At 50.1% G+C, this 24,589-nt stretch overlaps 1 protein-coding gene across 2 annotated transcripts in view; it reads right to left on the reverse strand.

The window, feature by feature from the left end:
- Nucleotides 1–2,160: 2,160 nt before the first annotated feature.
- Atf3 (activating transcription factor 3) overlaps nt 2,161–24,589 on the reverse strand; it is a 50,106-nt gene continuing 27,677 nt past the window's right edge. The window contains exons 1-4 of one of the 2 annotated variants that reach the window (XM_031338863.1): nt 15,752–16,017; nt 9,626–9,869; nt 4,834–4,941; nt 2,161–3,571 (exon numbers count right to left, since the gene is read on the reverse strand). In XM_031338863.1, coding sequence (XP_031194723.1) covers nt 3,374–3,571; nt 4,834–4,941; nt 9,626–9,865 — 546 coding nt within the window. In that variant the 5' untranslated portion in view covers nt 9,866–9,869; nt 15,752–16,017 and the 3' untranslated portion in view covers nt 2,161–3,373. Of the gene's footprint in view, nt 3,572–4,833; nt 4,942–9,625; nt 9,870–15,751; nt 16,018–24,589 lie in introns of those variants that run through there. The other variant, XM_031338873.1, reaches the window with a different exon arrangement.

Here is a 24,589-nt window from a genome sequence, read left to right on the forward strand (position 1 = left end):
GGTGGTGAAGCTGGTGGTGGTGGTGGTGGTGGTGGCAGTGATGGTGGTGGTGGTGGCGAAGGTGGTGGCAGTGGCGGTGATGGTGGTGGTAAGCTGGCTACGTTGGAAACAAGCATTTGATCTCTTGACAGACTATGAAATGATGACAGTGGAACTCAAGTCCTGGCCACAACCTTTCCAATCTTTACTCTGAAGCAGACACTGGGACAGATCCCAGGACAACGTAAGAAGCAGAAAAAGAAGGGTGGCTCCTGGGAGCCTTGCCAGTGAGATGTCACCCATGGTCTGCAGGAGGCACCTGAAGAACTGAAGACGTGGCCAAGCAGGTGCGAATTCCTATGGCCCTGTCTAAGTTTATTCTTTCAGACTCCTGGCCTGCCTTCTTCAACTTGAAGCACAGGATTCACAGGTCTGGGTGGCACGTGTCAATGCAGTTCTTTTTAAAGATCACAGGAAGGCATCCCTCTGCCTCCTCTCTAACCTATCACCCTCGTGGCAGTTTTCAAACTGCCTTGACTTTGTAGTAGCACCTCTACCCACAACCAAGGGATTAGGGCAATATTGTTTTGGTTTTTTGTTGTCTTTATTTCCTCCCTTTCATTGAGGTACAGATTAGCTAAAGAGGTAGATGGCTCTTTACTGATTAGGAACAAACAGAGGTACAACCATGCCTGTGATATAAGACAGTTTAAAGGCATCATGCAAGACTTCAAACAAATAGGCATAGAGATAGGGCTGGCAAGCTGGCTCAGCTGGTCAGAGTATTTGCCACCAAGCTTGTTGACCTAAGTTGATTCTCCAGGATTCACGTGGTTAGAAGTAAAGAACTGATCCTTAAATGCCGTCCCCAGACCTCCACTCAAGCGCTGTGGTTTGCCAGGGAAGAGAGGGCTCGCTGTATCCTTAGTACTACAAAGTGAAGGAGAGGCCTGGAGGAAGGGAGCGGCACAGGGAGAAATCACTGGAACATGACATTCCAGAAAATTAGGATTACCATTCTTGGAACAACCCTACTCATCCCCCATCTTGTCCAAAACTGTCCTCTCAGTTTTTGTCCTCTTTTTTGTCCCCACCCCCTTTCCCTTGAGATTTGAAATACATATGTGCTATGAGGCACACAGATGCTAACAGATGTGAACACTATCTAAGTCAAGCTGAAACTCGCTCAAGGACCACTATGGCAGAAGGCAAGTCCAAGAGACTCAAGCTGAGCCGAAGCAATGGTGCGGCCAGTAAAGGCATGTGCTGCTAAGCCTGATGACCTGAATTCGATTCCTAGGACCCACATGACGGAAAGAGATTGACTCCAAGTTGTTCTCTATGGCACAGACGTGAATCATCTGCTCCCAAACTAAATGTAATTTGTAAAAAGGCTCGAGCTTAAAAGCATGTGTATGTTTCAGGCATACTTGTGTGTTCAGAGAAACTGATGGCTGAAATATTTAACATATTTGGATTTCACATCAAAATTCTATTGTAGGCAGACATGGTGGTGCACGCCTTTACACCAGCATTCTGGAGGCAGATCAGCACTTGGGAGTTGAAGGCCAGTCTGGTCTGGCTATTATGTTTCAGGTCACCTAGGGCTACATACTGAGACTCTGACTCAAAGCAAACAAAATCTATCTTAGCGCCAAACAGTCTTGTGAAGGACACACCTGTAGTGTTGTTTCAGGGTTTGTCAATGAGAAACTTGAGTATTAGTCAACAGCCTGAGGTACAAGGTTAGAAGTCACCCACCTGGGCTGCAGACTGGCTCAGTGTTTAAGAGCTCTTCTGGTCTCTGTACTCATGTCCACACCCCCAACACACACACCACACATACACACACACATACACACACATGATTAAAAATAAATCGAGTTGGCGAGATGGATCAGCAGTTAACAACAGCACTCGGTGCTCTTGGAGGTCTGGGTTCTATTCCCAGCAACTAACTACATGGTGGCTTGCAACCCTCTGAATCTCCAGTTCTGGGGGACCCAATGCCCTCTCTTCTGGCCTCCTCAGGCACTGTATGCATGTGGCACACAGACACACACGCAGAAATATACACATAAAATATACATTTTTTAAAAATGTATATTTTTAAATGACAGAGAGGCAGTGTCACTATTTCAACACTCAGCAGAAACCACCACCACATTAAGATTTACCAGGTCTTGTTCTGACATTTATTATGTTGACAGGCTGGGAATAGTGGGATAAATAAGTAATATTTTCTCTTACAGAAAACTGTAATGAGACTACTGAGTGGGATTAAATACTGAGGGTTTCACAGAAACATCAAAATTTTAACAGTAGCCAGAGTCCTGGTGGCCAGAGGGAGAGAATTCCCAACTGAAATGCTCTGGACCACATCTCCAGATAGCTGCAAGACCACAACGCCATTAACATCCCACAGTGCAGACGCCTGGCCCTGCACCTGCAGCTGGCTTCAAACACTGGTCTCTCCACAGGCTCTGGCTGTGGTTTTTGGCAGGAAGAAAGGAAAACGGAGAATCTTTGGCTCTTCCTGCCCTGTCACTGAGTGTGGAGTCCTACACCCTTTGAAAGCTGGACTCTGTGCCTTCATCCTGTGATGCTGTAACAGTCTGTAGCCAAAGACAGCTGCTGTCCCTCAGCAGTGGGTACAAGGAGAGAAGACATCCTCTCTGGCCATCCTCTGTCGGCACAAAGCAGCACAGCTGGTCATCAGCCGGTTTCACTCCCCTGGCGCCAGCAAGTTCACATGGCCACCCAGATGCTTTTGAGGGGCACTGCCTACCATGGCAGACCCCCAAAGTCTCAGAAATCAGATCTGATGAAACTCCCAGAAAAATCATGCCAATGTTGTGCAAGACAAACTTCTAAATGGCACAACACCAGGCTTTGAAATGGATGCCCTACGCACAGTCATTCTGGGGCAGAACAGCATAGGTTCTAGAAAGCATACCCTGGCCATTGGACAACCTCAAAAATGAATGTTCTCACTCCATATTCCCTAGGAGGGACAGACGTTGTCAGCCACAGTGGAGGACGTGGTCCCACCCCACCCATCAAGGGTAGACACTTCTGCCTGAATCCCATTAGTGGGATCCTGCGTTGCATGGGACCCCAGCATGGGGCCAGCTAGGTCATCTGAGAATGGCCGGGATGGTAAGGCCTAAATCTTGGAATTGGTGAGACAAAGGATGCTCCTGCCTGCTCCACGGTTCACTCGGGGGCAGAGTGGGACAATGCAGTAGCTACCGCAGGCCCTCCTGCCCCGACGGCTCTTGACTGCTGAGATTCTAGAAGTGCACAGGAAGCCAGTTTTCCAATGGCTTCAGGGTTTGGGGTGGAAAAGGAGGATTCAGTAAGGATTCCCCAATTGCCCCCTTGCCACCTCTGCTTAGCTCTGCAATGTTCCTTCTTTTATCTGTTGGATAAAGAGGTTCCTCTCATCTTCTGGTGTCCTTCCATTCTGAGCCCGGACGATACACGTGGGCCGGTGCAGGTTGAGCATGTATATCAAATGCTGTTTCTCATTTTTCAGCTCCTCGATCTGGGCCTTCAGCTCGGCATTCACACTTTCCAGTTTCTCTGACTCCTGTGGGACAATCAAGAGAGGCATTATGGAAAGAGCAAGTGGCAGCGAGGTGGGAGACCACCTGGAAACCTTGGGGCTCCTCAAACTGAGAGAGACCTACTAGAAGAACCATCCTACTACAAAGATGGGGAGGACCAAACTAGGTGGAAGGTGATGTGAACCCTGTAGAGACCTCAGAAGTTAGGAGACATGTAAAAGAAAGCTTAGAGATGCCACTGAGCCAGGCTTCCATGCTTGCTGAAACTGCCTTAGCACCAAAGGGCTCAGAGAGGGCTGCTCCAGGCCACTGCCCATGCAGAAGGCATCTGGGCCCCACAGGATCTAGGGAGCTGGGGAGAGACCCATACTGGTAGTGTGGAGTTTTCTCTGAATTTCTGATCTCACCAAGACTCCCATATCCACAGAAGTATTCTCAGAAACACCAAAGCTTCCCAGGTTTGTTTGTTTGTTTGTTTGTTTGTTTCACTGACCCTGAAGTAATGAGCAGACATCCCAGGCTTTTATATCTCTTTGAGAAGCTGGCCTGCATACACTTGGGGGAGCAGACATGGCCCCTGCAAAGACTTCCAGGCTCTGTGGCCTACCCTGCCTGTACCCCTGCTGTACCCCTGGTGGTTTTTTGTGGGGTGTCACCCCCCCCCCCGTGCTCAATGCTGGATAATTACGGAGTAGGGAGACAGGGTTCAGATCCAGGCAGGAACACTATAAGCACCACTTCCGGATCACCATAGTAACTTGAAGAGTGGAATAAAAGCTTTGCCTGAGAGCCAAAAGCAGTAGTAGGGTTTTATAGTTTTGCTGTATTTGGTAAAACTGGTGAGTAAAGTCTCTGTCACTAAGCTGGTGTGACCCAAAAGTCTAGAAACTGCTAGGGGTATACGGACCAGACTGTGCCGCAGCATGCATGTAGAGGTCAGAGGTCACCTTTAGAAATCAATTCTTTCCTTTCACAGTGGGTTCTGGGTATCAAGCCAGGGTGCCAGGTTTGCATGGCAAGTACCTTTACTCATGAGCCAGTTTGCTGGCCCGGGATATATGTATATACACACACATATGTATGTATATATGTACATATACATGTGTGTGTGTGAGTGTGTGTGTGTGTGTGTGTGTGTGCGCGCGCGCGCGTGCGCATATACATCTCCAGAGTCATTTCTACCACACAAATAGCTTTGATCCATCCTCTGCCTACAGCTGGCATTTCTGCTCCACCTACAAGGCTTTCCATCCCCACCGGGGAGGCTGGGCCAGGCAGGACTCACTTTCTGCAGGCACTCCGTCTTCTCCTTTTTCTTGTTTCGACACTTGGCAGCAGCAATTTTATTTCTTTCCCGCCTCCTCCTTTTCCTCTCGTCTTCTTCAGGGGCCACCTATAAAATCCGAAAGGCACACATTTAATCGACCACAAACCCAAATATCAAGACTGTGGGGTTTTGTTTGTTTTTAATCATGCATGTGTACGTTTGTATATCTATGTTTGTCTGTGTGTATTTCTGCCACATGTATTCACCGTGATCTCAGAGACCAGAGGAGAGTGCTGGATCCTCAGGAGCTGCAGGTACAGGCTGCTGTGAGCCAGCCATTGCACGTGCTGGGAACTCCAGTCCTCTGGAAGAACAGCAAGCGCTCTGAACCACCAAGCCATCTCTCCAGCCTCATGACTTAGGTTTTTGTATGAACTCCCTTCACACACACGTGCATGCATACACCTGACAATGAATAACAAAATCTAAAGCCTGTTCAGTAAAATAGAATTATATTGGAAATTAGTAAACTAAAATCCACTTTAAAAACCTAAAACCTGGGGCTGGAGAGATGGCTCAGCAGTTAAGAGCACTGACTGCTCTTCCAGAGGTCCTGAGTTCAATTCCCAGTAACCACACGGTGGCTCACAACCACCTGTAATGGAATCTGATGCCCTCTTCTAGTATGTCTGAAGACAGCTGCAGTATACTAATATAAATAGATAAATCTCTTTAAAAAAAAAAAAAAGAAACCTAAAACCTACCTTAGAATGCATTTGGATTTTGAAATAAGAATTTGAATTTTAAATTGTAACCACTGATACTTATTATAATCAAAGCACACACACAAAGGCTTCATAAGTGTGTCCTTCCCTCTGGAGTCAGGGATGATCAGATCATCTCCTCCTAGCCGCACTCTTCTGAGAGTAGTGCTGTTTGGGGAGGTTGTGGAACCTTTGGGGTGGGAGACATGGGTGGCGGGGGTAGACTGTTGCACAAAAGGTGGGAGGACTATTGAACTCTGAACCTACTTCTATCTAAGCTTTGCTTCTTAAGCTAGAAAGATGTACACAGGCTCTCACCACTGTGAGCACAAGCCCTCACCACTGTGGGCACAAGCCCTCACCACTGTGGGCACAAGCCCTCACCACTGTGGGCACAAGCTCTCACCACTGTGGGCACAAGCCCTCACCACTGTGGGCACAAGTCCTCACCACTGTGGGCACAAGCCCTCACCACTATGGGCACAAGCCCTCACCACTGTGGGCACAAGCCCTCACCACTGTGGGCACAAGCCCTCACCACTGTGGGCACAAGCTCTCACCACCATGCACAAGCTCTCACCACCATGCACAAGCTCTCACTATCATGCACAAGCTCTCACCACCATGCACAAGCTCTCACTACCATGCACAAGCTCTCACCACCATGCACAAGCTCTCACCACCATGCACAAGCTCTCACTACCATGCACAAGCTCTCACCACCATGCACAAGTCTCACCACCATGCACAAGTCTCACCACCATGCACAAGCCCTTAGCACTGAGCTTGGACCTTCCCTGGCTGCCATCTCTTCCCTGCAGGATGGACTGTGTGAGCCAAAACAAAGTTCCTCCAGTGGCTTCTGTCAACCATTGACCACAGTTACAGAAAAATAACCAACATTTTTGTCTTTACCAAGAGCATCATGGAACGTCCTTCCCATGAGGTCAGTGAGCTCCAGGAGAAGAGGGACTTGAGACCATTAATGGCAGCAAATGGTATTGATAAGTCCATAGCTGGATGCGATTGGTGGATAGAGTCCTGAACCACCTGCTGATTCAACCAACAAATCATACTGATTTCCTGTGCCTTCTTCTGAGTCAGTACGGGGAGCTCAGAGGACACACACACACACACACACACACACACCACAGTTCAGTGGTCCAGCTTTGGTGGCTCTCCGTGGATGTTCACCCTGACCATGACTGTCTACAGACCAATGAGCAATGAGCACATCCAGCCATGTACTCTGCTAAAGTACATCTGAGATGAACGCTCCCTGTGGTCTGCCTGGTGTCAGACCCTGCCGGCTTTGGGATGCCATGACTGACCCACTCCTGACCTTTTCCCATTCTTTTGAATCAGAAGACATGGTGGACTGAGATGGAGGTCTTATGATCTAGAGAGGCAAAGCCCAAGGAATTTCTATCCTTCATGCCTCAGGGTCACAGTCCCGGGAGATATAAAACTCATATACACACATATACACACACAGAGACACAGACAGACAGACAGACAGACAGACAGACACACGCACACACACACACGCACACACACGCACGCACACACGCACACACGCGCACACGCACACACGTGCACACACACCACAGTTCAGTGGTCAAGAGTATTTGCTCTTCTTGTAGAGAACTTGGGCTTGGTTTCCAGCACCCACATGGTGGCTCCCAAGTGTAACTCTAGTTCCAGGGAAGCCAGAACTCTCTTCTGGCAGCAGGCACACACACAGTACACATACATCCATGCAGACAACACACACACACACACACACACACACAATTTTTTAAAAAATTTAAAACCAAGTCCAAATCATGAAAATCAAAAGAACAAGTAAAAGCCGGGCAGTGGTGGCGCACGCCTTTAATCCCAGCATTTGGGAGGCAGAGGCAGGTGGATTTCTGAGTTCGAGGCCAGCCTGGTCTACAGAGTGAGTTCCGGGAAACCCTGTCTCAAAAAACCAAAAAAATAAAAAAATAAAAAAATAAAAAATAAAAAATAAAAAAATAATAAAAAAATAATAATAAAAAAAAGAATTACAATTGTGTCTACTTTTAAAGCCCTGGTTGTCCTGCTGGAAAACTCTCTGTAGACCAGGCTGGCCTCAAGCTCAGAAATCCACCTGCCTCTGCCTCCCAAGTGCTGGGATTAAAGGGATGTGCCACCACTGCCTAGCTTGAAGTAAGGTTTTGATATTTAAATTGGTCCTTGTGAGCTGGACAGTGGTGGCACATGCCTTTTATCCCAGCACTTGGAAGGCAGAGACAGGCAGATCTTGGTCTACAGGGTGAGTTCCAGGACAGTCAAGGCTACATAGAAAAACCGTGTCTTCAAAACCAAAAACCAAAACCAAAACCAACCAAACAAAACATTGATCCCCATAATTCAGAACTAGAAAAAGAATATTTTATAAATACATCCTTTCCCCTAGAGTCAGGAATTGCCTGGGAGCATCACCTGCCCACTTTTCTCCCTCTAGAGACCCCAACTGTCCTTCCAGGTCCACCCACCTGTCTAGCCTCCCTTTCCCATCTTTCCCTACTACTGTATCTTATTTCAAACTATGTCAGTAGAAGAAAAAAAAAATGCCCAGAATGTCCTAGGCTTTAACCTACACTCTCCAGTGTCCCAGGCTCCAGCCCACACTCTCCAGTGTCCCAGGCTCCAGCCTACACTCTCCAGTGTCCCAGGCTCCAGCCCACATTCTCCAGTGTCCCAGGCTCCAGCCCACATTCTCCAGTGTCCCAGGCTCTAGCCCACACTCTCCAGTGTCCCAGGCTCCAGCCCACACTCTCCAGTGTCCCAGGCTCCAGCCCACACTCTCCAGTGTCCCAGGCTCTAGCCCACACTCTCCAGTGTCCAAGGCTCCAGCCTATATTCTCCAGCGTCCCAGGCTCTAGCCTACACTCTACAGTGATGGACTCGGTGCCCAAGACTGTTTTGTGGTACCCTCTCTCTGACCTCCTTTGTGCTAGCTGAAAGCACAGCTAATGCCCCTAACGGTATTCATGGCAACAGCATCATCAATAATCCATTCCCATCTGCCCAAATGCTATGAGCCAGGTCCCCCTCAGACCTTCCACAAATGTCAGTCCTATTGGTCAATCTCTTTTTACCCCCCCCCACCCCCCGCCCCCAGTGCTAGGGATCAAATGCAAGGTCTTACACTCTGCCACTGACCTACAACCCCTGACATTAAGTTCCTTTTAAAGTCACATCTTTTGAGCCAGTTTCAAGCCTTATCCCATAGCTTGATCACACCCATTAAGTAAACTTAAAGTAATCCTAACCAAGAAAGCCTAGGAAAGTTGCAAGTGTTCACCTCTGATGCTCTTGAGACAACGTAGCTACCAGCAACCACGGCTCAGTTGCCACATCTGTTACTCCAGGTGTCTTATGGAAAGGTTTCTCAACACAGAGCAGTGCATGTGTGTGAACATGTGTGAGCACAGAGCAAACACACGGTGCCTCAAATCTGTGAGCATTGCTATCAGTAAGGGTAGGTAGGGCTAATGCCCTGGTCCTTGGAGCCATTGGGTGATGAAAATCACCACCATATTCCTCGTTTCTTTAGAAAGTCTCTGCACAGAAGGTGACCTCACCAAATTCACGGCTTCAAGAACCCTCCATGGTCCAATGCTTTTCAGCCCTGGATCTCTGGCCTAGGACTCACATCTGGTGCCTGCCTGTTTGACATCTTTCAAGTACACAAGTTCTGTTCTTATCTTGATATGTACATCAGATTGCCCTCAAACTCACCACTCTCTTGATCTTCCTGTTTCAGCCTCTTGATAACACACACACACACACACACACACGTGCACGCTATGCCTGCCCATTCTTGGGTGCACACTCCTATGCCTGGCCATTCGTGTATTCCAGTCTTGACTCCATCGTCTTTAGACTTTAAGCTCCCAGAGGGCAGTGCTTTGAATGACTCTTATCCCTAACTCTAAGCCTCCTGAATGTGCTGGAATGTGGAGTGTGTGTGATAAGCAGGAGCTGAAGGAATAGTCACGTGGGACAGAACCCACCTCAGACTTGGTGACTGACATCTCCAGAGGTCTGTTGTTGATGGTAACTGACTCCAACGCAGAGGACATCCGATGGCAGAGGTGTTTATTCTGGATGGCGAACCTCAGCTCTTCCTTGACAAAGGGTGTCAGGTTAGCAAAATCCTCAAATACCAGTGACCCAGGAGGTGAGAGGCAGGGGACGATGGCAGTTGCACTGACTTCTGAGGCAGAGACCTGGCCTGGATGTTGAAGCATCATTTTGCTGAAAGAAAAAAATTAAGCACAAACTGCTTCAGGGGTCCTGGGGCATGGGGTCCAACCACGCGGAGGTACAGCCTACCTCAGAACCAAGTCCGTTCCCCCCCCCAGCTCCGAGGCTTCTGGTTTATTATTGCTTCATGCCCATGCCTTACCCATGGCTGAAGAAATTATAGGAAACAAAGGAGAACGAACATATTACTGTTGTTTTGCTAAATGGGCATGTTGACAAACTGTCTCCTGAATATTTACATTCTGACCCATAGATTTAGTGGTACCCTGAATCCTGGTCAGTTTCTTTCTGCAACAGGCAGCAGTTAATGAGGAGATTCATAACTGGGCAAGGTGCTGAGAATAAGTGGCTGTTCAGTGTCCCATCCTAAATAGCACCCCTACACACACACACACACACACACACACACATTTGTAGCTCGGGGAACAACATCGGGGCCAAAAGGAGGTAAACACAGGAAAGGAGAGTGCTGGGAAATGATGTTTTCTGGATGTGACACAGCAGTTCCTCTCATGAACTCATAGCAGCTCTGGCTACCTGCACAGGACCTGCAGAGGGGAGACGAGGTCCCAACCCTAGCCCAGGAGCTATTTTAACAGAGAACCCTGCTGATTAAAGGGGTCATTTATTCAGTAGTTATGTAGCCTATGTGCCAATAACTAACCCCACACCGGTGCAAGCAATGCTAACTAAATTCAATGAACCATCAAAAAAAAAAAAAAAGTTATACTCCCCTCATTGTGAGTAAAACACTCAACTCACAGACACATCTAAAATAAAGCTCAAGGAGGCTGTCTTTTCGGACTTTTCTGTGGTTGGTACACAGAATAAGCAAATGTGGCCTCAGTCCTAAAAGGAAAGAAAACAAAAAAACAAAAAAGTCCAGCACCTTCTGTGATCCCATTTTCAGTATCCTTTTCAAAAAGAAATGGGAAGACACTCGGATCGGGCCGCATCTGTTAGCCAATGAAAGCTGGGGCCTTGAATTCAACAACTCTGTGGCAGAACTTTCTCCTGGAGGAAGCTGGGTCGGCCAGTGAGAATGAGGAAGGTAAGAACAGCTGGGTGTGTTTCTTTGCCCTAGTCCTTGGCAGGGAATGGCGATGGCGGTCACTCAGGTCATGCAGGAACACCGAGCCCCTTCTTAACGAGAAGGCTGGCAAAGCAAAGGACCTCGGCAGGCAAAAGCCAGGAGCGAAGTTCTGAACTTAAGAGGGTGTTCTTTAGCTCTGAGGTACAAGGATCGAGGCTTGGAACAGGAGCTGAAGGGGACCTAGGATGGGCCTGATCATGAAGGAGCAGGTAATTTGGCCCTGTGGGACTCAGTCTACATATGGAAATTGGGCTGAGAAAGCCAGCAAACCACTGCTGAAACTCTGGCCTGGCTGGCCCAGCACTGGCCCATGAAGCCTGCTGACCAGTTAGACAACTGAATAAATAAAATGGAACTGAGGTGGCTGTAGCAGATGGCCTCATCAGTCTACAAGCCAGCAAACCCACAGGGGTGACAGGGAAACCAAGGGCAGAAACAATCTAGAGGAGTGTCCTGGTGCCTCTTTCTGCCGTGGGCTTGCTGCCCCCATGACCTCCACCGGCCTTTTCCTGAAGCAGGAGCAGTATAGTGATCGGCAGGGAGCCTTTTGGCAAATCTCTAACATTTAAAGAGAAATCTATCTACCTTGTCTCCCTTGAGCCTGTGAGTGTTACAGTCAGTGCTGGAAAAATTAGTCCCATTTTAGACAGGAGTTAACTGAGATTTAGACAGATTGTTTGTTTGTTTGTTTGTTTGTTGTTTGTTTTTTGTTTTCTGAGACAGGGTTTCTCCATATAGCCCTGGCTGTCCTGGAACTCACTCTGTAGACCAGGCTGGCCTCGAACTCAGAAATCCGCCTGCCTCTGCCTCCCAAGTGCTGGGATTAAAGGTGTGTGCCGCGAATTCACACGGGATAGGATGGGGCACCAGGGTTTGTTTCACATGGTTTCAGAACTCACAGTCTTCCATAAAATCCATACACCAAAATTTGTTTTCTAAAATCGGGATTTGTAGACCACTCAGTTATGTATGGTGACAGTACCCCATTGGCTTTCTCCTCTGCACAGGAAGGTTGGTAACTGAGTACCCTAATTCCTCAAGAGTGGCGTGAGCAGCTTGGGAAACAATACAAAAACAAAATGCCCTGGAAAGCGTTCTGCCACCAGGAGCTAAACTGGGTCTCCCAGGATCTCCTGCAGAGGGATGGCTGCTCTCCCATGGAGACTCCCTGGGGTCTGGTCACATTCTTTGCCATTAAGAGCCCTTCCTTCGGATCCCTTTCCTTGGAGGTTAAGGCCCACTGGTGGAGGCGGAACTTCCAGGCCAGTGACTGCTGAGTCAAAAGAACTCCAGAGATGTACACAATTTTCTCCCAGACAGGAGTAAGAACTGAAGGTCTCTTAATCGGATGCTGTGACCTTGTAGCTGGGGGTTTCTTTGACTTCTGAAGCCAGAGGCTCAGCATCTTCCTCTATAGTCTCCTTTGCATTTAACTGGAAAAACAACAAACAAACAAACACACACACACAAAAAAAATCCCCAACAGTCCAGGGGTGGAATTCAGAGCTGCCACTGGCCTGGCCGTCATCTGTAGAACTGACAGCTCACCTATTCTTAACTAGTTTGAGCCACAGCAGTTGAGCATGCCCCTCTAGCCGCCCAGTTAAATTTACTGATGAGCCCTCTGAGGTTAAAGTCCGATGTTTAGGACTTCCCCCAATGCCATTCTTAGTGTAAAGTCAGGAAGAAACAGAGGAATGTCGGTATGGAATGTTCTTGTGACAAGCTGGGGGTGGGGCTTACTTGGGGACACAGGCGTGTTGTTAAGGAACCCTTTTCCATCATCATGGGGGCATGCTCTGTAAGATTTGGACTCTTGTCCTTTCTGCTTTGTCTTGCACAGAGGTCTCCAGAGAGTCAGACTAGAGTCAGGCTGTGTCCTCTAGAGAAAGGAAGTTTAAAACTTCAGCTTGACTTCAGGAGCTGAGGCCCCAAAGAGGGGCGTGTTTGGGAGTTTGGGATGCACTGAGTGAACTCTTCACACTGATCATGAAACTGTCTTCCAGATTCTGCTTCTGCTTCATGACTTCCAATCAGAAATTACGTCACGCCATTGGCAGTTTCATCATTTTCAAGAAAATGAAACTTCCCTCATTTAACTGGAAATTCAGCTCCTACGATTTTTTTTATCTCCTAGTAGCTTATAATGGCTTTGAATTTTCACTTTTGATTTCCACTTCCTTCCACCAAGCTGCCTGCAAACCGTCCTGTAGTACTAGGGAATCGGTAGCCACCTTCCTAACTCTACATCCTGTTCTTTTTCCCTTTGGTAGACTGGAGGCGGGAGGCTGGGCTTCAGGGTCAGAGACAGTTGTCTCCAGGTCTATCTCTGGCCCTCACTAGCTGAGCACCCACTCACAAGCCAGAGGCTCCTATCTGAAAACAGTGATCGAGGTTGCCAATTCCCTCCCAGGGCTGTGGGGAACAATACATCACATGTACAAACTTTAAAACATAAGGAAATCGGCATCCGCATGTCCATTCTGACTCCACCTCCCCCCTGCCCCTCAGGAAACCTGATTTAGTTCAGTTCAGTTTAGTTCTATTCTTCAGGAGTTGACTGGATCCTCAAGAATTTCAAGCCAGTCTGTCACAACCAGTGGTTGACCCTTGAGTTCCCAAGACATCAGGTGAATTACACCCAATTTGCTGACATCAGCATTCTTCCATTACGGTTGGTTTGGCAGAGATTGTGAGCTCTCACAAAGGAAACTGTTTCTCTCTGGAAGTTTCTGTGGGGTCCTGGCTATATCCCTCCTCCCCTGAAGCTCCTTAAAGAATCACAGAGTCTGGCTAAAGAGGGATTCATAGAACACCCAGCACTAGAATTGTCTAGATCAAACCCCCATTTTGTCATTGAGTAAACTGAGGCCCCGGGAGGGAAGCACTTGCCTAAACTCACGGACATGGGTGTGGTCCGGTCCAGCCATGCTGCTCACACCCACCCTCTGCTAGCTTTGCACTACCACGAGGACCCATCAGTTCAACAAGTATGCAAACACAGATAAAGCTGCCACCCAGGCAGACAACTGAGGGCTGAAGAGCCCCATACCTGGCACCCCTCACAGAGGAGGCTTTGACAGAATGAAGACCAGAAGAAACTGGTGTGCCAAGAAGGGATTTAGATAGCCACGGTGCTGGGCGCTGTCTTCCTCACTCTGAGCACGGTCAGCAGCCTCTGAAACCTCCTGATAGAAACAACAGCCACCCCCATCCCAGCCCCACCCCCAAGCAAGAGCCTGTATGTGGTAACATTACCCCACAACAAATGCAACATGCAAAACATGTGCTCTCTTCTTGGTGACACACGCCTGTAATCTCAGCACTTTGGGACTGAGGCTGGAAGACTGCCATAAGTTTAAAGCAAACCCGGGCTACACAGGGGAGACCTTGTCTCAAAAGAGTGGGACAGGAGGGAAGAATAAACATTTTAAATAATCGGGCTTGGCAACTCTTTTAATTTATAAGAAAGCCCATGAGCTACATGATGAAATCAAGGAAAATAAAATAGCTAAGAGGAAAATACAGAAATGGGAGTTGAAAATGACTGTGGGGTTGGAGCAGGGAACCAACCCAATGGGAGAGAACTGGGAGACAGATACGCAAGAGAAGCCCCCTGTCCTGTCGTGTCTCAGAGATCGGTTAGGAACGCTGGGTGGGGAGCCCCCACACTCAACACCCCTTCCTGACTCCTTTTACTTCAAGTATTTCACTCTAGAAACAAATCTGTCAAAACGTGGCTATCTGAAGCACACACACAGCACACAGAAAGGTGCTGGGCGTGGCGGCCTGTAATTTCAGCACTTGGGAGGCTGAGGCAGGAGGATTGCCTGGAGTTTGTACTGGCAGTCTGGGTTACAGAGTGAGACTCTGTCACAAGAATACAAAAACAAACCCTGCACACACACACACACACACACACACACACACACACACACACACACACCCCACACACACATACAAGTATAAGTGGTTCCACACCCTGGTTCCTCCACCCGCTCGATCCGATTCCTTCGGTTCACTTCCAATACACAAAGAAACCCAAGGACCAGTTAAAAGTCAGCCAAGAGCACAGCAAGTCACAACTGCGAGTGAGGCTGGAAGTGACGTCTCAAGGCCAGCCGCCCGATGTTAGCGGGTGCGGAGACCTCTGGGCCTTCAGCCCCGGGACAGCGCCACACCAGCGCTCGCCGCCTTCAAACTTACCCCGGCTCACTTTCGCTCGCCGCGCTCTGCGCCGTCCTGCGGCCCAGAGCTCTGCTCCGGGGGGCGCAAGGCGACCTCCAGCGGCCGTGCCGGACCTCCGTCCGAGCGTCCCTTCTCCATTCATTTTGCTCGGTACCGGGAGCAGAGTTTCCCCAAGCCGCGGCCACTGCGCCTCTTCGCGGACTCAGGAGGGACCCGCTCCGAGTCTAGCGCCCGACCAAGAAGTGATGGATGGAGGAGGAACGGACCGCGACCCCCTAGAGTGTGGGTCACCCCCGCGCACCAGCACCCACCACCCACCCAGACGACCTCTCCTAGTTGCAAGCTGAAAGCGCGCGATCTTCTCCGTCCCTGGGCATCTTTCACGCCTCAAGTCAAAAGAGAAAGTTCGTTCTTTCACTTTATCACAAACTTTTTCCCCAGCTCGGAGCGGTAGCGAAGAGCAACTCAACCAAGCGACTGTGCCGCGGAAACTAGGGCTCGGGTCCCCAGTGGCTCAAGGGTCCCGGGACTGGTCACCAGAGGGGAACTTAGGGTGGGAAGGGCAGAGCTCCTCGGCGTGGCTCTAACTCACCTCCAGTCTTCGCTCGGGGCGGCCAGGGTCCAGAGAGCGGCCAGAGGCGGGCGGTCAGTGCCGCCGGCGGGCGAGCGCCAAGGACTCTGCCGGAGCGCGGGTTGGCCGGTCGGCTTCGCCGGGGAAGCACCGTGCGCGGCGCGTCTCGCTGAGTGAGACTGTGGCTGGGAGCGCGTTGCATCACCCCTTTTAAAGCCCTCGCGCTGGCAGGGAGCCCGCTTAACTCCAGGTTACCAATCCCAGGCTGACGTAATGCTATTAATAGCTTCCAGGGAGAACTGGCCAGAGGAGGGGTGAAGGAGGGACGAGGGCGGGGCCGAAGGTGGGTGGAGACCGCGGACTCGGTGATGCAAGTGCGAGAAGGGGCGGTCACGGCGCGTCCTGCGCGCCTCGCACGCCCGGGACACACACAGCCGCCCGCCCTCTATCTCCATATCAGGCCGGGAGCCGCCCGGGCGCACCGCCAGATGTGCGTATTCGCCGCTGCGTGTTCCAGGCATGAGCCAATGGTGCCCAAGCCAGCGGCATGACTCCACCGCCCTGGCATCTCTCCCTCCGCTAGGCTGGGGGAGAGGGGGAGGGGTGCCGGGAGGCGGGTCCTGGCAGTGGCCCAGACTAGGTGAGGCTGGGAAGCGGGCACGACCTTTCTCTAAAATGCGTGGTCATTTTTCGAAAAACTTCAGGAAAGGGGGCCCTTCTCTGGCCAGCGGCCTAGCCTAAGGAGGGGGCGGGGAAGGGGTAGCGGTGGCAATCTCCCGCGTGAAGGAGGTGCCCAAAGTCACACTCCGGTGAATCCACACCGTTACCCGCCACTGTGACCTCCGCTGCCGCGGACCCCGCTAGCAGCTGTGGGTTAACGTAGACAGTCGGCGGCCTCCTGCTCCCACGCCCGCGGCCGCACACACGCAGGGGCCCCCCGAACTCGCTAGGAGACCGAGGTGCTAGGGACGGGACGCCGTCAGTTCGGTTTTGGTTTTTGTTTTTAATAATAACCACCACAAGACTTTTTTTTTTTTTAAATGAACAGGGAATTCTCCACGAAAGCAAGAGCGTAGAAAGAGGAAAGATTTGGAGAGATCAGAGGCCATTTAGCGGGATAAGAAGGAGCTAGAAAAAGGCGGCTCGGCTAGCACGAGAAATGGGACGCTTTCAGCTTTACGCGCCCGGCCTGGGCGGGAGCGGGGGTCCGCCTAGACCTCAGGAAGTATTTAGAGAAAAACCATCTCCAGGTTTCGAGTGTCTGTCCGCAGGAACAGAGGGTTGTTCTGGAGACCCGGTGGCCAGGACTGAGCACGCACCGCTTGAAACCCGAACACTGGGGCCCCCTGTTCTCAAATCTGTCGGCGGGAAAGGCTCGACTTCAGGCCAAGGCCTTAACAGATCTGGGTTTGAACCTTGAAAATCGTTTCCCGGTTCTGATCCAGTAATTCTGAGGGTCTGGGCTGAGCGCAAGACCGCGGGAGCGTCTCCATAACTCATCAAGGGTTAGAAGTGCACGCGGCTGCGGCCCGGGAATCGCGCACCTGCCTGGGAGGCGTTCGCGGGCACACGTGGGGCAGGACGCCGGAGGCCTGCTAGCACCCGCCTTTGAGAGGAAGGCGGTCAGAAGGTCGCAGGTGGTAGTTTGGGGTGAGAAGCAGAAGTGACCGGTGCCGCTGCCCCACAGCACCTGTCACCGCTACTGTTATGGTCCAGAGGAAGGCCGTACATGGTATTACACCAACTGATGTCTCCTGAGACAGACACTTAGGGAAAAAAAAAAATCAAGTTCTCTGCACCCGGGTTCCTCCACTCCAAGGCAGAGTCTCGCCCTTCACAGGCTCCTGCCCTCCATCGAGGCCCCCGGAGTCTCTCTGTCCTCGCTGGCCCGGGAAGCCTGGGGTGGTTCCATCCCTGGGATCCTCTTAGATCCTGCCAGGATCTGACGGGATTGCGGTAGCGACGCGCGGGAAGCGCCGAGCTAATGTTTTGCTTTGCTTTTTGCCTTGGTAACGGCTCTCGGGGCCCCACCCTCCGTCTCCCACGCCCACACCCTGCTCCACACCTCCACAGCTCGTCCTCGAGCCGACCGGCGGGCAGGTAAACCCCGGGCGTGTCCGCACAACCCCGAAGAATGTCAGGTGCCTTAGAAAAGAAAGTCGTTTGGGATCTCCTCGTACCTGCCCCATCTCTTAACAGGCCGCCCTGGAATAAATAAACACCACTGTACGCTGTAGCAGGGAGACTGGGGGGGGGGGGGGGGGGACACACGAACTCCGCCCCAAGCCGCTAGGAACCCCGACAGAAATCCCTTATTGCTTTACGGATTAAACCGGTGTTCAACAGGTTAGGTGGGTCCTGTCTTCAAGTGGAAGAAGGCTCGGCCGACAGTCTGGAGACCCCAAGCAGCAAGACCAGCCCCCTCAGAACCGTGGAAGGGTAGCGTGGACAGAAGTCCGCAGAGCTTCGTGGGCACCTGGTCACGACCCTGGTGTCCTCCCCCACGCCGGTCTTCCTGCTAATCTAATCATTAGCTTTCTATCTCCAAGTCGCACCTGGATAGAAACTCTCAATTGTTTACAGAACTCTGAGTCTGACATCCTCCGCCTCCCTCTCTTACTGAAACCCTAAAAGCGATAAGACTCACCAGGGATAAGTCGACCCACCCACCCCCCACACACACTTGGATGAAACGCCTATCCCAGGCAAACAAAAGTTACTTTCTGCCGGATTCAGTCCCCTAGGCTCCCAGGAGAATCATAAAACGCCTGAGAAAAAACGGGAAGGAAGAGCTCCAAGGTCTGGACCAAAGGAAGTTGTCAACATCTGAGTCTCCTGGCTTCTCACTTTACCCTGACTTAATGCCCCCAGTGTGCAGCGTGCGCGCTCGCCCATATGCACGGGTAGCGCCACGAAGAGGGGCATGCAAAGCTCCCAGCAAGCACCCAAACCTCTGCCCCACACCAAGGCAAAAGAATGCCTGTCCAGCCCGAGCCGGAAGCCCCTGGCTAACGGGATTTCAGGGGTTAACCCCAGTCAAAGAGGGTTAAGCAGAAACTTGAACGTGGTGGAGTTTTTCGCCAGAGAACCGCCCGGGGAGCCCGTATGTAGATCAGCCCCGGTCTGTTTTGCTGAGTGAGATAAGAATTGGAGACTTCATGCTGGGGCATGTACGAAAAGGAAGAGGGAAAATTAAAAGGGGAGGAGAAGGAACCAGACAGCTAAAAACAGTCCCCTCGTGGCAACCAAAACTAAACACAAAAACATTACAGGGAGCCAAAAGCAAAAAAAGGAAAAAAGAAAGTTCAGAGATATTTAAAGGTTTTTGCAATTCAGAGGGCGATCCCTTCCACATTCCTCTGCCCTTTTAACGCTTCTCCAGACTGTATTTGCTCAGAGACTCCAGAAACAAGGCAACAGGGAAGCTTGAGCTGCCCAGCTGGCCTGTCTATCCAAGGGTCTTGACCCCACTTCTTGACCTTGGAAAGGGAGTCGGGTATATTTCTCTGGAACCCATGCTCTCGGCCAAGTCGATTGTGAGAATTAGTAATTTAAGTCTCTGAAAGTACATCTTGACATCCTGGGGTGGGGGTGGGGGAACAGCACACAGTGGGTACTCAGGTAAGGGAGACCCTTGGATTGGCTTGTGAACGCTGCGCTGAGTGGCCATGCCCCCTAGCTCCGACCTCTGGTCCTCCCACACTGAAAAGGGTGTGGAAAGAGTAGCAGCACCTGGTGCCTAAGATGGAGGCTCGCAGTTGCAGTCTTCGGTAATGGCACCTGCCACTGTGGTCAGGAAGGCTTTCTAGGGTGCCCTCTGTCCCCTTCACCATCTGGAATCCGAAACACCCAGAGCGACAGTCATGAGGTGGGCTTCCCAGAAAAAAAAGCGACAGGAGTGTATACCTTGTTCTCCACCTACAACCACTAGTCAGACACTGGGTTTCTGGGTGCTGGATGATGGTGGCAAATGGCTGCAAACCACCCTGAGGGTTGGGGATTCCAGTGCCGCTCTGGTTCTGCCTTTGTTATCTCCAGAAGGGCAGGTCCTCCTCCAAGGGTTTCCATTGTATTGTTGTGGGGGTCCCTGGGGCGAACTGAGGGGCTCCTGAAATGGAGACTCTTTTCCCCAAGTCACCCCACTGCCCTGTAGATTTCTGAAAGCCAGAAGAGGCGGCTCTGGGGAAAGCTGTTGCATGGCCCAATGACTAACGTGGTTTTTCTGGAAACTACAGCTGAGAAGCTGTCTGATTAGATTCTAGGGCATAGCCTATCCTCTTATTTCCCCGCCTCTCTCTCAACACTTCCAAACTTTAAACTCATGTGGGTACCCGGCCACAGAGGAGCTTACCCAAGGCAGGGACTGAATCTTTTGTGTGGACATCTTGTGTACAGACATCGACTTTAGACCATAGGGCCAAATCTAGGTAGCAGCTGTCCCCCGCTTCAGAGAGGAAATCCTCGGGCCCCAGAAATCTGAGATGAAGTCAGGGAAGCCCGGTGTTAGCCGGACATAGTAGGTCTGAGACCTGCGCACCGGTCTGACCTCCTGCAGTTGGGTGGCTGTGTAAGTCATGAATGTACTACCTTAGCTTGGCAGTCCACAAAATGAGATTATTTAACTTCATTTCCCTGAAAAGCATTGCTATAAATATCAGATAATATGATAGATGTGGAAGTGAGTTGAAAAGAGTTTCAAAGAAAATCGTGCTGACAGGCACCTAACTGGACTTGGCTGTGCATGCCTGTAGAACTAAGATGAGAACATGAAGGTCTAAGGCCACCTGTGAGGTACAGCAGTTAAGAGACAGCCTGGGCTACACAGCAAGGTTCTGTCTCTCAAACAAAAGCAAGCGCCTCTTACAATAATATCTGCGATTATGAGAACTAGGGAAAAGGCAAAAGAAAAAAAAAGTACCTGGAATCCCAACGCTGTCAGGATTTTGAGATATCTTTCTGGGTTTTGTTTTGTTTTGTTTTGTTTTTCACACATAATTTTAAGATACAGTTATGGTTTTATATACTTGCAACCATTGGGCCTGTTCTTTTGTTTACCACTCTGGACAGTGTACTACCCTCATTATTTCTTCCTTAGATCATGCCCATTTATTGTAAGGCGGAGGGCACATACCGTTGTTTCATAGAACAAATATACATAGATCTAAATGATAAACTATACTAAGGATTACCACGGTGACGAGACTGCCACCTCCAGCGTTCAGAAGCCCACGTACCACCCATCCTGGTGCTACCTGCCCCTGCTGCCGCTCAGTGGGACCCACCACCCTGACTCATTGCCATAGTCAGTGGGAGCTCATGGGTGTTGGATAACTTAACTCAGTTGTTGCTCTACGTTAGTATTTGGGGTGCTACCAACATTTTGCTAACATGCTAGACACACTTTAGTCTTTTTGATGGGAAAAGACACCAACTGCCAGCTTCCCTCCGGTCACTTAAATGGAGTTAGAAGAGGGTCTTGGTTCAATCTTCAATCGCTACACACGCTGAAAGAGAGAAGGATCCCAGGAACCAGAGATGACCTGTGTGTCCTTCCTTGTTTGCTAACATCCAAAGGAAAAAACCGTACAGCCGCTTTTCCCACAGAGCATGTCCTTTAACCTTCCAGCTGTAATTTTGAGACCCCCTTGATACTGTCTGCCCGTTGTGGAAGAGGAAACTGAGTCTGTACATGAGAGAGTCATAACCGGCAGGACCACCTGGCACTGCTTCTGCCTGCGCCTTCCTGCGGAGTTCTCACTGTGGCTAAGCCATGTTGTAGCCCTGGCACCTCTATGCCAGCATAGTGACGTGGAGGAACAACCAGACTAGCTGTCCCCTCCTCAGTCTGTACCTGGAGCCAGTGCCAGAGTCAGGTGGCGCTGGTTTTCAGGACTACACAACACCAGGTCTAAAAGGACTCAGGAAGTCATCTGTTTCCATCTGTCCCAACCAAACACAAGCACAGGACTCTACACCAGAGCCTTAGAGCAAAGCCAGGATGCACCGAAGCACCTGCTGTATACAGCAGGTGCTTAAAGCACTGTTTTACCTTGCACAAGTATGGATGTGTTGAACTGGAATGTAAGTCATATGAGAATGTTTAAGGACAACGAGAAGATATCAAATACATTCTGTCCTTGGGGTGTACCCTTGGAAGTCAGATGCAAGGACCCTGGGGAGATTTGCTCTTTGTTTGTTTGCTGGGTTGTTTTTTATTCTCTTTAGATAATATTAACAAGCTACTTTGATGAATAATGGCTGTAATCCTGACACTCAGAAGGCTGGAGCAGAAGCTTGGGGGTAGCCTGGGTTCCATAGTGAATCCCAGGCCAGTACCAGTCCCTGTCTCAAAGAAAACCCAACTGGCATTAAAGTCACAGAGATCCACCCGCCTCTGCCTCTAGAGTGCTGGGATTAGAGGCAGGCATCAATACACCAGCTTCCTTTTCTTCTCTGTGCATTAGTCTCATAGACCCCAAAGTTGTCAGAAATGACTACAGGCCCCAGTGGAAAGTTCCATCTCAGAATAACTGACTGACTTGAAAAGAAATATTTGTTTAAAAAAAATCAATGAGTGGTCCGGTCACAATTACTATTTACTCAGAACATGTTACATGCAAGGCACATAGTAAGAACTCTCAAAAATACAAGTTGTCTTGTTTGATCTTCATACTAATTCTGTCGGGTTGGTACTATTTTCTCAGTTTTACAGACGAAGTGAGCAAGCTCAGAAAGGTTAAAGAGAACTACTCATTGATGGTTGAGTCCAACACAGGTCTGGTGGACTTCAGGACTTCTGCTGAGCATCCTTGCCCTCTGGATCCTAGAGAGCTTTGCCTGGGTTTATTTCCTTGAACGGTGTGGTCTGTGTTAAACAGGTCCTTCTCACCCAGCCTCCCGAGTGCTAGATGTGTGTGGACTTTACCAGGAAACTCTTACTCCTGAAATTCCAGAAGATTCACACTTGGAAAATGCCAGCAGCTCCTGTGCCTTCTGCGATGCTGAACTCCCTGCCAAATTTGCCATTATTCCCTAATTTGCTTTAACCACAGACATAAGCCCTGCTATTGACTGAGTAAGCTGAGCAGGGCTTTTTAGACTTTTATTCTGTTTCCCGAAATATGACAATCTGAAGTCATCTGATGATGAACTCGTACTTGAAACTGGAGTGGCTGAGGGTGGACTGAGTCACTCCCGTGAGCCGAGACTCATTAATCAATCCATCAAATCATCTCCTATTGCCAGACACTGCTCTCAGCAGTGTGCTCACAAGGGCAGGGTAGGAACGCTCCTTGACCTTGAGGAGATTAAAATCTTCAGGTGGCAAATTTGCATATAAAATAGCAGTGTCTGGCAGTAAATATTTTAACAAGCTCCTCCTGTGTTCTGGCACTGTGCGTGAGCTCAGCGTCACAGTGAAACAACCCAGCTCTCCAACACACATGGGAGGCTTGGCCACAAGTAGTGACAGCCCCGGGTCATCCGGGCTGACCCGGAGCAGAGTGAAGTTGGCAAGGGTTGATGAATGAGTGGCTTAGGAATGTCTTCTTAGGCATAGGAGGAGAGAAAGGGCGTCCCAGACAGAGGTGTACAAAAAGCCGTGGCTGTCTGGCTTATCTCTGCCTCGTCCTAGCATCTTGTCTGGTTCCGCACAACAGATCTGCACAGACGATGAAGGGAACAAGGATTTGTGAAGGCACAGGCGAGCCTGGCGAACAGGACTCAGGGCCTGAGCAGAAGAGAGTTCCAAGGAGCTAGAGCTGGTGCCTGGCTATTAAAGAGCAGCAAAGCTTTTGATAATCAGTCTGAACTATGTCCCCAGGGGCATAGGTGTATGTTGGGAGGCAGGGGATATCATAGGGTCTTTCAGTAGCAAATATGCACAAACAAACGTGCTAGCCCAGGGTAGCTAGCATGCCAGCTAGCTGCTGCACATCAGGCGAGTGAAGATTCAAGGCCAGGAAGAAAGGGGAAGTGAGCCTCACTTCAGTGTATGTTTCTGATGAAATAAAAATTATTCACAAAGCGGTGCTCTGGTATGTTCTGAAATTTAAAGTGGACCCTCCCCACCCCCACCCCCATTTAGGATTCCATCATTAAAAATGAACTTCAGGGGCTGGCGAGGTGGCTCAGCGGGTAAGAGCACTGACTGCTCTTCCGAAGGTCCTGAGTTCGGATCCCAGCAACCACATGGTGGCTCACAACCACTAGTAATGAAATCTGACGCCCTCTTCTGGTGCGTCTGAAGACAGCTACAGTGAATTACGAGCAAGGGGGGTCGGAGCAAGCTGGGCTGGAGCGAGCGGGGCTAGCAGAGGTCCTGAGTTCAATTCCCAGCAGCCACACACATGATAGCTCACGACCATCTGTACAGCTACAGTGTACTCATACACATAAAATAAATAAAATAAATCTTTTTTAAAAAATTGAACTTCAGAGGAGGATTCACTTTACCAGTGCCTGGTGATGTGAACAGAACAGTATTTAGGGACTTAGATGTGAGCATCAGATGCCCCACCTCGGGTGATGGATACAATGTGTGCAAAGAAAGCTGACTGGAGATTGTGCAGGCTAAGGTGACACTCTAGTCCCTGGGAACAGACCAAGGGACAGCCTCTGGGCGGCAGCATGTTGGGGACACCAGCGTGACAGAAAGCAAGAAGGGGGTCAGGAAGAGTGGGTCGCCGGAATAGGGGTTTTGGAAATTTACTGTTGGTTACCAAGCACCAAGTAAGTCTTCCCCACTAGTCTGAAGCTGGCCACAGGATTTTCCTGAGGTTCAGCAGGACCATGGCCACGTGGCCACGCTTGTGAAATGGACAGTGGAACTGATCAGCGGCAAGGAACCAACAGTCCTCA

The sequence above is a fragment of the Mastomys coucha genome, unplaced genomic scaffold, assembly GCF_008632895.1.
Source record: "Mastomys coucha isolate ucsf_1 unplaced genomic scaffold, UCSF_Mcou_1 pScaffold1, whole genome shotgun sequence".
Lineage (NCBI taxonomy): Eukaryota > Metazoa > Chordata > Mammalia > Rodentia > Muridae > Mastomys > Mastomys coucha.